Source organism: Canis lupus, chromosome 20, assembly GCF_011100685.1.
Source record: "Canis lupus familiaris isolate Mischka breed German Shepherd chromosome 20, alternate assembly UU_Cfam_GSD_1.0, whole genome shotgun sequence".
In the NCBI taxonomy this organism is placed as follows: domain Eukaryota; kingdom Metazoa; phylum Chordata; class Mammalia; order Carnivora; family Canidae; genus Canis; species Canis lupus.
The window spans coordinates 35,526,105-35,544,246 of record NC_049241.1 but is presented as its reverse complement, the minus strand read 5'-3'; the positions used below and the strand labels follow the sequence as shown (position 1 = coordinate 35,544,246).

The 18,142-nt window shown below is 39.2% G+C and overlaps 1 protein-coding gene across 10 annotated transcripts in view; it reads left to right on the top strand.

Annotated features, from left to right (window-relative positions):
- The window catches only part of CACNA2D3 (calcium voltage-gated channel auxiliary subunit alpha2delta 3), a 946,725-nt gene that overhangs the window by 791,166 nt on the left and 137,417 nt on the right, over window positions 1–18,142 (top strand). For all 10 annotated transcript variants that reach the window (XR_005374880.1, XM_038566127.1, XM_038566132.1 and 7 more), the window contains 2 exons: window positions 575–696; window positions 3,350–3,430. Coding sequence is in view for 9 of the 10 variants with exons in the window: in XM_038566127.1 (XP_038422055.1) it covers window positions 575–696; window positions 3,350–3,430 (203 nt within the window). In the remaining variant the exon portion in view is untranslated. The remainder of the gene's footprint in view (window positions 1–574; window positions 697–3,349; window positions 3,431–18,142) is intronic.

Below are 18,142 nucleotides of genomic sequence, written 5' to 3'. Positions count from 1 at the left end.
TCCATGGTGTTGTTGCAAATGGTAGGATTTCCTCATTTTTATGGCTGGATAATGTTCTATTATCTGTATATATACCACCATTTCTTTTTCCATTCATCTATCGATGGATACTTAGACTGTTGCCCTATCTTGGCTGTTATAAATAATGCTGCAATGAACAGCAAATATCATTTTGAGTTAGTGTTTTCATTTCCTTTGTATATATTCCCAGCAGTGGAATTGCTGAATCAGATGGTAGTTTTATTTTTAATTTTTTTGAGGATCCTCCATACTGTTTTCCGTAATGGCTGCTCCAATTTCCATTCCCACCAACAGTGCACGAGGGTTCCCTTTTCTCCACACTTTCGCCAACACTTGCTGTCTCTTGTCTTTTTGATAATAGCGATCCTAACAGGTGTGAGATGGTTTTGATTTGGATTTCCCTAATGCCTAGTGAAGTTCAGCATCTTTTTATGTATCTGTTGGCCATTTGTATGCTTTTATGGGGGAAAACTGTCTATTCAGGTACATTGCCCATTTTTAAATTGGATTATTTGTGGCTTTTTAACATGTTATTATTCCTTTCCATTTCAAGGGATTTCTTGAAAGCTGGAGACAAGGAGAACATTTTTAATGCAGACCATTTCCCTCTCTGGTACCGAAGAGCTGCTGAGCAGCTTCCTGGGAGTTTTGTCTACTCCATCCCATTCAGCACAGGTGGGTATCATTGGAGGTGGGACTCTGTATGGTTCTGCTGGCCCCACGCATTGCATGCAGGGTGTAGGAAAGCTGTCTGAATGCTGGAGTGAGTCTTGAGAGGCAGTGTTGAATATTGGCCTAGCAATGAACTACCAACCAGTTCCATGAGTATAATGGCCCCAAGTAAAATGAAGCTTTTGCTTAACCAAAGCATGCAAGAGCATTTCTGGAAACAGGACTGCTCTTTTTTATTGTGTGGAATTTGAATACAAATTTCTCAGGAGAAAAGAAACAAAAACAAAACAACAACAACAAAAAAACACAAATTTCTCAGGAGATTTTTTTTTTTTTTTTTTTTATGTTGTCCTGGCCCCACTTAGAGAAAATTCAGACAGGCATAACATCCTTCTCCAGAACCATCAGTGAGTCACACCACTTTGGAGGCCCACAATACCCCTATAAAAAACTAAATTGATTCATATCTAAATGCAGGAGTGAGGACTAAGGTTTTGTGTAGCCTTGTGCTCTCCTAAGGGCTGCAATGACTAAGGAAAAGCACCTAGCCAGTGATTTTTCTAATCCTAAGATTTTATATTATATATATAAAAAATTAAGGTTGCCTCCCTCCAAAAAAGAAGTGAACATTATCTTATTTCAACGAGGTTTAGGAGCAAAACAAACTGCAATAGTTTTTAATTGTCCTTGGGTTTTAGGGTTTTTTTGTTGTTCGTTTGTTTGGTTTTTTGGTCTCCCACAGCTGATACTTTTTGTGTCCATTTTATGTAAGGCTCTGACTGTGCATTGTAGTAACTTTAGGTGACTAAGACCTAATTCTATAAGCTTGGATTCCTTTGAACGGTTCCACCTATACTTATGGTTTATATTAAAGCCAACTAACCTAGTCTCTTGCAAGCATTCCTAAATCAACCCTAATGGAGGTTCTCTAGTGCTTAGTGTCGGAGCCCCCTCCCTGAGTCTTAGCATTGCTCATTTCCATGAACGAAAACATCTTCAGAAAGAATGCTTTCAAAATTTACAGAAGACATATTGACAAGGGTTGTCTAATAACTAGGTGAATTGACTCATTAGGAAGAGGGTTATCAGGAAGATATTCAAGGAAAGCCAAACATTATTGTAAAAATTCCCCAAACAGGTAGAATTTTGGAGGAGATTATCACTTAGTTTCCTTTTAGGACTGAGATTCTTAGTCTATACTCCTTTGTACACACGCCCACACACGTACGTGTCTCACGTACAAATGTCCAGGTGACTAAAGCTCTTTCTTTATATTTATTTGTATGACATTTTATTGCCAAAAATATCAACTGAGAGACAGTGAACTCTCTCCTTTTGTAAATCTATCAATGTCTTCTTTTATCATACAATGTCACGATACTTTCTCTTTCTTGATCTTCTAAGACAAAAATGGAACTTAGCTTACTAGATGTGGACAGGAAGCCTTTTCTGAAAGGATGGGTTTTGCTCAAAGCTGGACAGGGAAAAGGAGCAGTAGGAAATAAAAGTTATGAGTGATTGGCCCTTCTGTAGGTTTGCTTTGTTACTCTTCTGTCTTTTTCCTATAGAGGCTTATGCCTGAGAAAAACAAATTCTGGTTAATTAAGACTGTTGTAGAATTGGTTTTTGGCAAGTGGGGTTTTCATTGAACTTTCAGTGAAATCCTATAATGAAAAGGAATTTACTTGTTCATGGTAAAGTTAAGGACGACTTAACATCTTAGGAGATCTCATTCTTCCTTTGGATTTGGAGAAAATGTTAAACATCATCAAGTTTAAGTGTTGTGGTGGAACTCTCTCTCATTTTTTCTACCGTGTGTTGATTACCTGTACACATTGGAAAAGAAACTGGTTTCATTACTGCTTAGACTCAAGCTAGGAGAAAACTCTCAATTGCTTCAGCCCTACGTGTATTCAAATTCAGGTCTGCCTCCCCCCTGTTGCCCAATTCAATTGGATTCCCTCGAACACTTTTTATGAAGCAAGTGCTGTGCTAACAATTATTAACTCAGAGGGTTTGAAATTTGCGCTCAGTGTCTTTTAATTCATAGGTATTGGAATCATTGTTAGTAATTGAAAATCTCTTAAGATTAATGTCATACTGTTACGACATTAATAAGAGTTTGGAGTAAGGATTGCGTTCCGAGTCTATCCCTAATTGGAATGATTTTGTTAAGAAAAACTGGGCTTGAAATTATAATTTTATAAGTCAGTAAAGTCATAACCAAACAACTCAGAGCTGAAGTTCCCAAAGTGTGAAACAGTTTCAAAACCTTCTCTCATGTAGCTCTCCATGGCTGTATTTAGAGAGGAGATATAAATATGATCACTGACATAAGCAAACATTGTAATTAGTAACCACAAATAACCAAAAAAAAAAAAAAATGTGTTCCCTCCAGTGGTACTTAGTAATTTTCATGTGAAGTAAAGAGGCTGGACACCCCCCACCCAGTGTGATGGTTAGAACTCAGTGCACTGATTCCTTCAACTGAAAGGATTATCTACACAGCAGCTATGGCGTCACAGAGTTGGCCTACTCTGGGTTCTGGGAACCAAACACCAGCACAATCTGAATTGGTGACTGTAAGCCAATATGATTATTCTCTAAGCTGTACATGTAACTCTCTCCATTCTTGTGATGGTTTCTCTTCTTTCAGGAATAGTCAACAAAAGCAACGTGGTGACAGCGAGTACCTCCATCCAGCTCCTGGATGAACGGAAATCTCCCGTGGTGGCAGGTAAAGGATGGATCTTAATCAATATAAATAAGCATGACATACATTCATCTGGACAGTCAACTACGTCTATGCAGTATGTCTGCTCTTCAAAAATAAGATTTGAAAGAAAACAAAAATTGAAAATTACTTCTTTCTTAGCTTGGTATCATCACCAATTCAAGATTCTGACAGCTGGTTATGTTTGATGTGACAAAAGAAATCTCTCCCATTACTCTTATTCTTAAACTCTGAGCCAGTAAGAAACTGTTGGTATATTCAGAGGAGAATTTCTTGAAAGTAGGCAGCATGCTCATTTAAAGTAAGCTCCAGATCTCCCAATGCCACATCATTAGGATCACAGTGGGCATACTAGGAAAGTGTGGGTTTGTTTTAGGTACACGTAAGCTGAAATGTGCCTTCTGTGGAGAGCCTGCGATTGTCACCACTCTCATCCTACTGAGGGATTAGAGTTAGATGGATCTGCAGGTGCCAGGTTTGGGACCAGGAGAAAGCCAAAACATTTCACAATGGAGAGTCTGGAATTGTCAAAGAAATCCTGTCTCTGGCTTTTGCTGTCTCTCTCACTTTCAAGAGTGTCAGTAGATGTCTGTGGTAGCTGGGGACTTTTGTTGCTGGTATTTGATCTGAAGGGCCTGACACTGCCACAAGTGTTCCTTTGAGGTCAGCTCCTGACAAAAATGGAGTCTATGAGTCTGCCTGGCATATCATCTATTTCTGATATTGTTGGAGCCATCAGCTGATGGATGGGCAAGACCCTCCAAGCACCATCCTGATATTGGCTAGATTTACCAAAGGGAGTTGTTCTGTTCTACAGGCAATTTCCTTCAGTAAGTTGTACCATGGGTGGACTTTGAACATCAACCATTGTGTCTTTGCACACTGTGAATATTTGTGAGAAGGAATGCAAACAGAGCAGACATGTTTGAAGTGGTTGTTCTTTGGCTGGAAAACACTGGGCTCCTTTCCCCACTTTATTTCTGACTTAGCCTATGCATCATGATTGTATTAGCAGGGATGTGAAGATTTGAGGATATTTGCCCTGGTTATTCCTGGCTTGTTGGATATGGCAAGGAAGACTGTCTTATGTATCTGACCTATAGATCATCTTCATCTAGGCAGACCTGTAAATAATCAGTCAGGAGATAAGGACTCTGAGGATTCACGGCTGCTGTCTTCAAATTTTGTAACTTAGCATCTCATGTTCCTTGAAGAAAGTAGGAGACAGATCATTTAACTCAGTAAGGTTTACTTTTGCGTAAAGGAGGTCAGCCTTGCTTACCTTTAGGGTGATGCAACCAGCTAGTTCCAGAGGCATGTTATTTCTCTGGAATGGGGCCACGTGCAGCAGCTGTCAATAACATGGTCTGACCAAAGTGGACTGTCCCCCTGTGTTTGGAATTTTCTGGAAATCCTTTCCTTGGGTTTCTCATTCAGTCATCATGAAGGATGTTCTGTGTCGGCTGTAAGATCACTGTGCCTATCCCAGCCACTTCTGTCCAAGCTAGCAAACTAAGGTCAGATGCTTCCAAATGCCAATTATTGCGTAAATGTCTGTTTGGCTGAGTATGGTCACAATGGGGACTCAGTCTGGGTCCAGTGTGGAGAAGAATGTGAATTTTCCAGATGGTTTGCTGGTCTGTACTGGTCTACTATTGAGTTACACAGCCGGCCAGAGACCACATGTAGGTCATGGGACATGGTTTGGCGAACCTTGAGTGGGTGGAAGAGAAATCCTCCCTTTTACTGCTCTTCAGTGTATGTCAACAGATCCCCATCATTAAGGAAGACAAAGAAGCAAGGTTATCTGAGGAACTGTATTTAGTACTTACCTTTTAAAACCAGTGCTTATTAACCTTCTTTTTAAAAGTGTGCTTGGTGGACAGAAGTAAAACAGATTTGCTCAGTTTGCTCTTGAAGGCTGCCAAGGATGCGGCACCATGAAGGCAGTGACCTCAAGAGGACCTCTCTGTCTCCAAAAGCAGAGAGGCCTCCTCAGCTCTCCCCACAGATTGCATTGACTCTGACTCACTCATCATGTCACTGTGTGATTAGGTTCGATAACTTTCTTCTGTATATTTTCCTCAAGTTAAGTAGACATTGTTTACTACTCTAAAATAAAAAAGGTCATTTTAATTGGGGAAGAAGCCTTGTTTTGGCAAGTGAAGATGAATATGTGAGCATGCTTGTCCCCCCACCAGTGTGCCTCCAACAGCAGATGGAAAACAGCCAACTGGCAGGAATGTGGGGTTTCAATGAAATCCTTGTGTTAAATTGAAATGTCTCTGGAAGGAAAGGTGTACAACTTTGCAAATAATCATCAAAGATGACTTTGAAAGGCCTGTACTGCTCTCAGGCCTGATCTGGTGTTTTCACATTCATCAGCTATGTGTGTCTGTTTGGGACAGAAAGAGTTTCTTGTTTTGTTTTGTTTTGCTTTTGCTTTATTCTCTTCTTTCTTTCTTTTTTCTTGTTTTCTTTTTTAAACAAAAACATTTAGATACTCATCTGTCAATGACATCTTTGAAGAAAGAGCAGTCAAACTGGCAGGATTCCATTTGTATGTCAGCCTCAGTGCATAAATGGACTCCATCCATCTTCTTGGCCTATGACATTGCTTACAGTCCTTCTCTTGAGGGACCTGCCAACTTTCCAGCTGCCACTAGTGTGCTGAATTTTCTTAATTGCTTTCTCACTGCAAAGGAAGAAGTAGTAGGACTCTCTCATTGGCCTACAATGTCTCTCCAGAGTGCTAGAACCTTCTATGTGTGAGTCAGGCCCCTCATCCATTTTCCTGTCCTTATTAGAAATGCAAACCTTGGGACTATAAAGTCCATGTAGGTTTGTCACTCACTCTGTAACTTGCTAAATGTGTGGTCTCAGGTCTCTGAAGTTCTCTCTAAAATAAATTGGGATCATTACCTCCCTCACCTTACTCTGGCTTGATTTGGGGATAAAATGAGAAAACAAATAAAATACTGGACTATGAAGAAGTATAAAAATGCTAGGAATTGGGGTGACCAATATTTATCTTCAAGCAGGTGGAATATTCATTCACTCATTTATTCACTAAATATTTCCTGACCCCCTTATTTTACTAGGCTCTCTAGATATTCACAACTGAGAACCAAGCTTCATAATGACATTGCCCCCAGAGACCTGTAAAATAGCAGTTATTTTTAAAGCCATGTCCACATAGGACAGGTGAATAGAAAAGCTGGACAATTATCTAGAAGGTCCTGGAGGTCAAAGACTTTGTTCTTTTCATCGCCTGTCCCTCTGAACAGAACCCCATGGAGTACCTAAAGCAGAGTGGATTGATCCTCAATAAGAATGCTACAAAATGAATTGAACTTGTAGAAACCTGTTTTGCCCTCGCTTAGTTATTATTGACTTGAGTTCCATAAATTACCTAGATCATGGTGTTAATTTTCTACTCTGCTCTTATTGGGGAGACTGGGCCCTACTGACAGAAGTCATAGGCACTGCTTCTACCATGTGAGGATAGAAATGCCATGGACAGAAAAGAAATGCACTGAGGGAAACACTGAGCCACCAGGGAGGGTGAAGTTATGCAGGGAATTTCTCCCATCTCTGGATGGTCTGTCTGACCCTCCTCTTCTCCTTCTGGACTCTCTTTGACAAATACACAGTATGGCATCTCAGTTTTCTCTAAAGAAGTTCAGATTTGGGGGCAGCCCCAGTGGCTCAGCGGTTTAGCACCGCCTTAAGCCCAGGGCGTGATCCTGAAGACCTGGGATCAAGTCCCATATCGGGCTCCCTGCATGGAGCCTGCTTCTCCTTCTGCCTGTGTCTCTGCCTCTCTCTCTTTCTCTCTCTCTCTCTCTCTCTCTGTCTCTCTCTCTCTCTGTGCGTGTGTCTCATGAATAATAAATAAAATCTTTTTTAAAAAAAGTTCAGATTTGGGGATTTCTAAAATAACAGATAATAAATTCTAATTGTTTTCATTTGCTTTAAAATGTAAATTTTAGCATATCAAAATCTAGAACTTCTTCTACAAATGTTTCACTTTGATTTCTTAAATAAAATTTAAAAACCCTCCAAAGGCAAGGACTGTCCCAATTAGCTCTGTCTTCTCAATGCTAAGCACCAAGTTTGATGTGTGGTAAATTTGCCAAAAATAGTGACAGAATAAATAACTCAAGGAAGATGGGTTTCATTTTCACCTGTCCTGTGTAGGTGCAGAAGTTTGCAAATTTTATTGTCCAGACAAGGAGAACACAGCATTTGACAAAAACTCCAAGAGAAGCAATCAGCAGCTGCAACTCCAATCCATGCCCTCGTAATATGACACAGACCACTATGGGTATTTTAAGGGATAGAAAAACCATTTAGTACCCCATCCTAACGGCAACTGTGCTGACCCAGTAGTTATCTCTACATCAGCAAATGTCTTTTCTGAGGTCTGAGCATTGAAGTGATGCTTAGAATAGCTAATCTGATCAGCAGCAGGAAAAAAAAAATAAAAAAGTAGCTGAGAGACCATAGAGGCATTGTTTTCCTCCAGAAACAGTTTTCTAAAACAGATTTTTTTGAGGTGTGATTTACATACCAAAAATCCATCTAATTTAAGTGTTAAATTCAATTATTTTTAGTAAATTTGTGGGGGAGCTCTGATCTGCCAGTCTGTTTCTTTGCAAGAAACATGTTCAAAAGAGAAACACATTAAATCCATTCATTTGGGGAAATTTGAAAATGGGGTTATGTGGTCTCATTTGCATAATTCGAGGCAGTATAATGAAGAGGAATGCTTGATGTTAAGACAGAAGATCTCATTTTAATCAGCTAGTTAGGACAGAAATTAACACCCCTGACCACCAGCTATTGTCAGGTATATGGTATTTAAATGGAGTGTACTACTTAATATGAACCTTTCATTAAAAATAGATGAATAGTGTTGGCAAAATGTTACAGGCAAATATTCAGTTTAACAATATTCCTTTGGCGGGATTTCATATATACGAGTTAACGAATATGGCAGGAGTTATGTATCAAGTCTGTGTTGGTAAACTTCTAGTTTGTCAGGTTTGAGCAAAAGGAGTATTTCATCTTGGCAGAAATTAATACTTACTCACTAAACAGTAGTTCTCAACCAGGGGCAATTTCCTCCCACCGAGGGGACATTTGGTAGCATATAGAAATATTGTTGTCACAATTGGTTAAGAGGGGGTGCTACTGGCATCTCATAGGTAGAGGTCAGGGATGCTGCTAAACAAACATCCAGTAAGACACAGGACAGCCCCTCAAAACAATAAAGAATTATCTGGTCCAAACTGTCAGTAGAGGAGAGATTGAAGAATGATAAGCTTCAAATTTTTGTGCTTTCAAATTCACTGTTTTCGCTTATAGGCTCCTTTATGAAAAGATCTTGTCCCATTTCTTCATTTTGTAATTAAATTGTTCAATAAATGTGTATCTAGCATGTACTGTGTACATAGCGCTGGGGATACAGCTGCAAACTAGCCCCCCTCGAGGCCATCTTGGAATGTATGGAGGGATTTTTGGGTGATACAGTAAGAGGGCACTGTTGGCATGCCTTCGTACCTGGAGGTTGGGGTGACAGCTGCCCAACGAAGAATCCTCCCATACAAATGCCACAACACTCCCAGAAAACACTAAGACCAAGCTGCTGCCAAGGCAGAGCTTCCATTTGTGTGGGAGATACAGACAACAATGTATTGCATGAATGGGAGGAAGGCAGGGAGAAGGGAGGGAGGAGGGAGGAGAGAGGGAGGGACCCAGAGTAGTAAATGCTCTATAGAAAATAGACCAGGATAAAGAGATGAGATAATGCTGGCAGTGGCAAGGGCCGAGATGCATGCTCATCCTCACACATGTGTATCTGGGTATATTGCAGGGCCATTCTTCTGCAGACTCAGGGGTGGGGTGGGTCAGGGAAGGCCTGATAGAAGGAAAGTCTTAAATGGGGAGAGGCCGCCATCATGCAAAGATCTGCAGGAAGGGCATCCCAGGCAGATGGAACAAACTTCTCCAAGAATCTTGAATGAGATCCCTCATACATGTTGTAGCCACATTCCAGGTGGGTACTCTTGAGACACAGAGGAGTATCTCAAGTTTCAGGGGTATTTACTAGAATCTTAAAGCAGGACTGACAGACAGGTGGACAGATGACCCAGGGAAAGGTGGGGCACTCAAGGCACGTCTTGGTTCTAAATGTCAACTATGAGGCAGGGCCTTTGATGTGTTTGGCATTTGCTTTTCTCTTCCTTTTTTTTTTTTTTTTTTTTTAAGCTGACAAATAGGAGCAATGGAGGGGCAAAACGAGGTCTAAGCCAGTATGACTGACAACAACAAACATCATAGAAATGGGTTAATGAGGTAGCTGCCAGTTATGCTGTATTTCAAGTCGCCACAGAGAACAGCTGCTCTGCATACCACCGTAGGCAGGCATGGGGGCATGGTAAGGATTACTGCTCCAGGAATAAAAATAGCCCAGAGTCTTGAGAAACTGGATCCTGTGTGCTAACTCTCCAGGATACTCACTGCCAAGAGGCACTGTCCTTTTATAAACCTTATCAAAAGCTCCAAGATACCCTCCACCCAAAACTCAGTGTCCAAATTTTCAGATAACAGGTTCTCATGCCTGGCTTGTGCATTCTATTTTTTTTTAAGATTTTATTTATTTATTCATGAGAGACAGAGAGAGAGAGAGGGAGAGAGAGGCAGAGACACAGGCAGAGGGAGAAGCAGGCTCCATGCAGGGAGCCTGATGTGGGATTGGATCCTGGGTCTCCAGGATCTCGCCCTGGGCCAAAGGCAGCGCCAAACCGTTGAGCCACCCAGACCATCCTGGCTTGTACATTCTAAATTGGCAAGTCGAGACCCCTCTTTTTGAGAATATGGTGTGATTTGGGCACTAAAGCCAATGTGAACCAAGGATTTGGCAGAGAGCCCAAGGCCATTTCGCCCTTCTTATAAAATGAGGTTGATTAGTGCTTTTGTTGGATTTCTAACAGTCTAGTTTTTAAAGAAGTAGATTTGGTTCACCATCACCAAAAAGGAAAGGAATTTACCAATAATGGAGAATGACTTACACCCAGATTCTATATGGCTTTGGGGGACCTCTCTGGTTCCTGTTGAGAGAAATAAGTTTGTTTATAAATATATATACAGTGCTTGGCAGATGCTTATGGTGAGTGGTCGATCATGAGTAGCTGCTAAATTATCACTGCTATTGCTACTCTTGTTAGAATGATGGTTGGCTATGCCCACCACTCACTTCTCACTAGCCAGTGCTTATTGGCATGTGCTCTTCTTTGTGGAAGTGTGCATAGGAGATGCCATTATGGTATCTTGACATGTTTCATGTTTCTTATAGTTTTATTGAGATATATTTCACATACTACAAAATTCACCCAATGGGCATTGAGGAGGGTACATGATGTGATGAGCACTGAGTGTCATACTATGAGTTGGAAAATTGAATTTAAATTAAAAAAAAAAAAAGAAAAAATCACCCATTTAAAGTATAGGTTATTGGACTAGTGTATTGACAGAATTGTGCAGCCATCACTGCAGTCTAATTTTAGAACATTTTTAACATCCCAGAAAGGACCCCTCATACACACACTCATTCTTGATAGCCTATCCCCTACCCCAGCCACAAATCTACTTTCTATCTCTATGGATTTGCCTATTCTGTACTCTGCAGATAAGGAATCACACAGTACATTGCCTTGTGTGATCAGCTTTCACTTAGTTTAATGTTTTCAAGGTCAACCCATATTGTAGTATATGTCAATACTTTTTTTAATGCCAAATGATATTCCATTGTTTGTATGTAACCATTTTGTTTATCCATTCATCAGTTGTTAGAATTGGGTTCCCATTTTTAGCTATTATTTTTTTTTATTTTTTAATTTTTTTTATTTTTAGCTATTATTAACAATGTGGATATGAACAATTCATATACAACTTTTTGTATTTATATATATATATATCCATTTCTCTTGGGTAGTAGACACCTGAAAGTGGAATTTTGGTGTCATATGGTAACTCTATGTTTGATATTTTGAAGAACGACCAAGCTGTTTTCGAAAGTGGCTGCACCATTTTACATTCCTATCAGCAACATCTAAGGACTCCAATTTTCCACATCTTTGTCAACACTTGCTATTGTCTGTTTTCTTTATTTTAGCCATCCTAGTGAGCATGAAGTGATTTGCATTTCCCTAATAACTAATTATGCTGAGCATATTTTCCTATGCTACTTGCATTTGTTCTTTGGAGAAATGTCTTTTATATCTTTTGCCCTTATTTCAATTACATTATGTGTCTTTTTATTGTTGAGATATGAGTTCTTTACATATTCTGGGTATAATTACTTTTATATCTACCAGCTGCTTTTGTAAACAACACGCCCTTATTGTCTATGGACAGCTTCCTGCTAAAATGGCAGAGCTCAGTAGTTAGATGAGCACATGATGTGATGTGATGAGCACATGATGAGACCGTATGGACTACAAAGCCAGGAATATTTTCTACCTGGCCCTTTATAGAAAAAGGTTGCCAACTCCTGCTTTGGATGAAAATATGTCACAATCTATTTTTTGGAAAACATAAAACACTAATTTGTTCACTCACTCATTTCACTATCTTTTTACCTTATAAAAATGAACTGGATATTTAAATCTTGGGCTATGTAAGTAAATGTTGAAGATAGAGCTTCATGTATCAGAAGGTGCCCATCAGTTGTGCCTAATGTTTTTGTATATGTGGTTGCACAGAAATCCCAATCAAAGATCCTAAGCTTTCTAAAAATATATGCTCTCATTGTCAGTCAAGACCGTGATTTACTTAATCTTCTCTCTAGTTTATAAACCTCTGAACAGTGTAATCAGCATAATGCTTGGTAGAACATTGGAAATGCCCTCACATGCTTTGGTGGAAAACAGTTTCTGGGATTTTTTTTTTCCCCCAACGTGGCTCATGAGAGATTTGGGGATTTGTTTAGCTGCCTTTACCCAGGCAAATCTCCTGGTGATCTTGTTGGGATCTTAATCTTATTTAAGACAAGAATATATGTGACTCATGCTAAGCAAAGTGCCCACAGAGTATAAGTGACCTAATGTGAATCTCCCCTCCCTGGAAGAGAGAGATAGGCATCAGTAGGGTCTGCAGCAGGAATATAAATGCTCTGCCAATCATTCTGAAGACTCTCCTACTCATGGAAAATGCTTTGGCCATTTGGTGGGAAAATAACAATAACAGTGTTGATCAAAGATTTTGAATTTCCATGGCCTCCCAAAGTCTGTGCCTACTGAGAGCTCCTGGGTTCTATTCTGGATGAAAAGTTTGAGTCTAACTGTCATTCCTACTTCAAGACCAAATTATATGTGGACAGGCTGAAGCAGATGAGAGTTCCCCATTGTCTTTAAATACAAGAAGAAATTTTGGAAACTTGTGGTCATTTTCTACACTTCTGCTTCACTAACCTACTCCTACCACTTTCCAGATTTGTGCTGATATAGTCAGGTTCTTAAGCCAAAATTATTTTTGTTATTGAATTATTTTATTTGTGTCATGGATTTCTTGCTCTATTGTGCCCTAGGATCTTACCTCCCCCCTTGTTTTCTCCAGACCCCACCCCAGACAGGTTCATCTACAGTGAAGTGCTTCTCCTCAAGGTTACCTCTAACTTCCACATTATGGAATCCAAACTGCAAACATTCATTACCTCCAGTTTCTGTGAGTCAGGGATCTGGGTAAAGTTCAGCTGGGTCCTCGGGCTCAGGGTCTCTCACAAAGGCTGCAATCCAAGTATTGTCCCAGGGTCTCTTGTGGGACTGCAATGAAAATGTTGTTGGGGTTGTGGTCTCATCTGAAGGCTCAAAAAACAAAGGAAATCCTCCCACACTCACTCCTGAGAAGCTTAGCAACATTTAGTCCTCACTGGTTGTTGGCCAATGGCCTCCCTTATGTGGCTGTCTTCACAGGTCAACTCACAATGTGTTAGTTGATGTTCTTTAGAACAAGCAAGAGAGGGTGAACAAGATGAAAGCCAGAGTTTTTTGTTACTTAGTCTCAGAAGTGATGCTCTATGATGCATATCATATATTCTGTTTGCTAGGAACAAGTCCCTAGTTCCTGCCCACCCTCAAGGACAGGCAGTTAAACAAAGGTATGAGTACCCTTATGAGTCATTTTAAAAGCTTCCTCAACCCACAGGTTCCTACATGATTTGACCCCAAGTGACTCTGTATTCTCAGCTCCTTCTACTTCACCTTTACTGTCTTGGCTAATTGCCTTTATGTTCTTCAGTCACATTAAACTTGCTCATATGTCAGGGCCTTTGCATCTACTGTGCCTTCTACCTGGGACAGTTTCCTTCTAGATATCTTCACCACTGGCTCCATCTTTTCCTTCAAATTTTTGCTCAACTGTTTTCCAAAAGGGATTTCCTGATCATCATGTATAAAGTAGAAACTCTTCCTCTCCTGAATCCCCAGTACTCTGTGCCCTGCACACCTGCTTTTCCATCACCTGATACATATTTTTTATGTCTTTATCTTCTGCTATGAGATGTTAAGTTCCATGGGGCATATACTTTATATTTCTTATTCTCTACTTCATCTCAGATACTTAGAAAATTGCCTGGCATGCAGAAGGTGCTTTGAAGTTTGTCAAATTATTGACTTTGCATTGTTTTATAGCCATATTTGCTAAATCATTTATACTTAATTCTGACGTTAGCTGATTTTTAGTGCTTATTGCTGGCACTTGAACGGCATGACTCCCACATTTTTAAGTTCTTCTTGCACTCTTTGTCCCCCTCCTCTTTCCCCTTGCTTTTCATAATTTGTCCTTTGATCAGTTAAAGGAGATCTTGAGTCATTTTTCTTCAAAACACAATGTGTAGATGGCATGCTCCCTGAGCCGTTGCGTATCTGAGAATTGCCATCTCCATTTGGTTCCTTGTTTAGTTTCATTTTTTATTTGGCTGGTTGGTCTCTAGACTTCAGAATTTTTAATTTGTTCTTTAAAATTAGAAAATTTTACCAGAATCCATTTGTTTTGCTTATGTGTATTTTTTCTCTAATTTATACTAATTGAGACTTTCATGTACCAAGCACTAAGCTAGACTAACTTCTAAGATTTTTTTTTCATTAATCTCTCTTATAGGAAGTCTTTCTTGATCTATATAATTGTAGTTTTTCTTTAACTTGGAAAAGATACCCTCTCAGATTTTCTTTCCTTCTGTTTGATAAATTCTAATCTGTTTATCAGGAAAACCAATTATCCATATTCTAGTTCTTTACCATTACTCTATCATTTCTATCATCTTCTATTGCTTTAATCCATTTCTTTCTTCCATATTCTTGGAGTGAATATTCCCTATTAGGTGTTCTATATCACTGATTCAGTATGTTGCAATGTTTTCCTTTGTACCTCTGATGGTGACTATAGTATATTTTATTCATTTATCACTTATTTATGTATCTTTTTATTCATTTATTATTTACCATTATTAGTCATTATTATTTTATGATTGTTTGCAGTGATTTACTCCTTTGTTTCTTACAAGAACCCGAATATCCTTGCCCATTGCCATGTTGCTCACTGTGCCTTTCTATTGAAGCTGTATGCTTCTGTGCTTCCTTAACTCTGAACTTAGCCATATGCATGTTATTGCCAATGGAATGTGAATGGATATAATGGACACCAAATCCAATCAGAAAATTCAAAAATCGTACTAGGATATGTTTTAAAATAGATCTTTCATGCTTCTTCTGCATCTTGTGGGCAATGCTGTCTTTGTTCCTTTTTTAAATATATCTTTTAGGAGGATCAATTCAGCTTTTTTTTTCTTAATTTTAACCACCATTAAAATATGGGATGGTTGCCACTGAGCAGGGTGAATGACTTCCCCTTAAGTGTCCCTTATTGTTGACTTCAGAGTACTCCTTGGAGACTAAGATAGAGGGCAAGTTAATATGCATAGCCCCTAAACAAATGTCCAGTGTCTAGATGTCTTCCATCTGGAATGGTATTGCAGGACTGGTAAGAGATGCTATGTATTGCTGCCTGATGGTATGACTACTTAGGTAAACCAAAGTCATCTGTAGTTTTCATTTCTTATAAGAAACAGTAGATAAAAACTATAACCCTTAATTGTGCTTATCCTACTGACCTCCCTTCCTTATATCATCCTATTATATGCTACATTGTTGAGATTCTTCTTCTCTAGTGGAGGAAGACAGCAAGGTCATAATGGCAGGTGCTGTAGAAGTTAAATTTCCTCAGACATCTTACATGGGGAGGAAATGGTTCCCTCCGGTTTGTGAAGCCTGCTGTATCAGGGGAAAGATACCAGCACATTCGGATGGGTGGTACAGACTTTCTTCCTTTGCCTCCCACTCATCTGTCTGGTCATATCTCTGCTTCGGATAGTGGGCATCCTTCCTGGAGACTTGGATATCATTGAGCAGTAGTCCCAATGTCGAGATCCTCATGACTTTTTTCTTCTTTGTATTCATTAGCAATACTACTTATTAGGCAGTATCTAATTTCATCATTTTCTCAAGTAGCTGCAAGAGAGTTCGGCTGAATTTCTACCCCTGCCGTTCTAAGAATACCTTTTCCAGCTCAGCAGGGTCTTGGGTGATAAAAGAACCTTCATTTTTCTTGGTCTTTTCATCTGGTTTCCTGGGTCTTGGTGGGACTAGAGCTATGGCATTGACACACTGGCTGATGGTTGAGTTTCTTTTCTCTGCCATATTTTAAGGTAAGTGTTGGCAGTGTCCAATTCTAGGAAAAGATCACAACACTGACACATCCAATAAGTATTGCTGGGTGCTGGCCTTAGAAACACCTGCATATAAATTCATCCTCCACTACTTATTAGTGGTACAACTTTGAACAAATAATCCAAACCCAGTGATTATGTTTCTTCAACTGTAGTGTAGCAGTAAAATGCCCATATACTTTGGTCAGTACGAGGCGTAGAGAAAATGAAAGTACTACACTTGGGAAACAATTGGCACAAAATTGGGTGCTCGATAAATATTGAATGTATTCTTACAATTAATATAATAATGCTATCATCTTGATATTGTGGCTCACACTGAATGCATGAAGAATGGCAGTGTTGGGTTGTATTATGCAGGTTAACCTCATGATCCTGCAGCTACATTTGTCTAGTCTATAACTACTTATCTGTGTAACTTTGGTAAATTCCTATTCCTTTTCCATGCTTCTATTTGTAAAATAAGGACAAAGAACTATGTCAGGGTAGAAAATAGGCTTAATCTTTATTGTTACTCTAGTTGAACAGTGCTGGGAACCTAGAAAACAGGTTTTAAAGAATTCTGTGGCCGTGGCTGGGTTCATAAGATAAATTTGCCATAATCTATTAGCAATGTCTAGCATGGGTAGGGAGGCTGGTCACAGCTATCCCAAATATTCCAGGCCTAAACTAAATGGTCTCTAGGGATTTTCTCAATGCCCAATCACCTAGTTCCTTTTCTGGGTCTTCTTGATGGGCCTTTGTAATTTGGTGACATCCTGTCCATCCAAATGAATATTTATTATCAGTGAAGTGAAAAGTAGATGTGGATACTCTAGTTAAGAATCTGAAAGGAGAGTGATAGACCATGAGACCATGAAGCTGTTTCTCCAAATGGAATGAGGGTTTCTTTGAGACTTCATTGCAATTTGAGAGAGAAAGGGAGAGAGAAAGAAAGAAAGAATTTTCATCAAAAGGGAAAACAAGATTGCTCCCTAACGTTATGCATATAAACCACATCCCAGTGATGCCATGTAAGGTTTGGAATATCATTTGCTGGTAGGTTTCTGTCCAATAACATTTAGTAATGGATACACCAGTGGGTTTAACCAAACCAGAAACAGTTATTTCCTGATTTCCAATTGAAAGTTACAGGTTTCTAACAGTTGTATCATTATATTAATGTGTGCTACAGATAGGTTATTTTAGAAATTGATTTATCCACTTCCTTGATATTTAGGATCTAAGACAACAGTGTTTTATTTCTGGGGGTAACTTGGTTAACTAGGGTAATGAAATTTGATGTTTACGAATCTTTAGAAAGAAATCATGTAAATCACTTCTCAGTCTTGCATTTTTGTAAGGTTGTCCATTGGTATCTTATCCATCTTAAGCACAACATTCTTCCTGCAAGTCAGAGATATTTGCCTTAGTTTTAAAAGCTTTTTGGGTATTGATTTGATACTAGGTTTTCTTTCTTTACAATTTCTATGGCAGGGTGTATTCTTCATATTTCCTTCTTAATATGCCTCACTTCAGACAGCTACAGCATCTGTTGGGTCCTGCTATTGTGAATTTGTGATCTCTGGCAAAACAAAAATCACCAGCCTGTAGTCATACTGTTCCACTAGATATGATGAAAAAACAATATTTTAGATGGTTTTCTCAGAAACAATCAATACTATAACATGAATTTTATTCAGAGCATTCCCTCAACAAGGCTTTATGATAGAAGGGCATTTGTAGAGGGAAATTTATGAATATGACAGCAGCAATAAGCAGCTGAAAATAATCTATGAGACGTTTTCAAATTACCCCTCATGAGCTGTAGTCCTTGTGAAAGATAATTTGTGGTTCTCACAGAATACCCTGCAAATTGGGTCTTTCATCTGCAATGTTTTTTTATAGTTAAAACATTTCATTTCTCATATTAACAAGTGATAACTCTG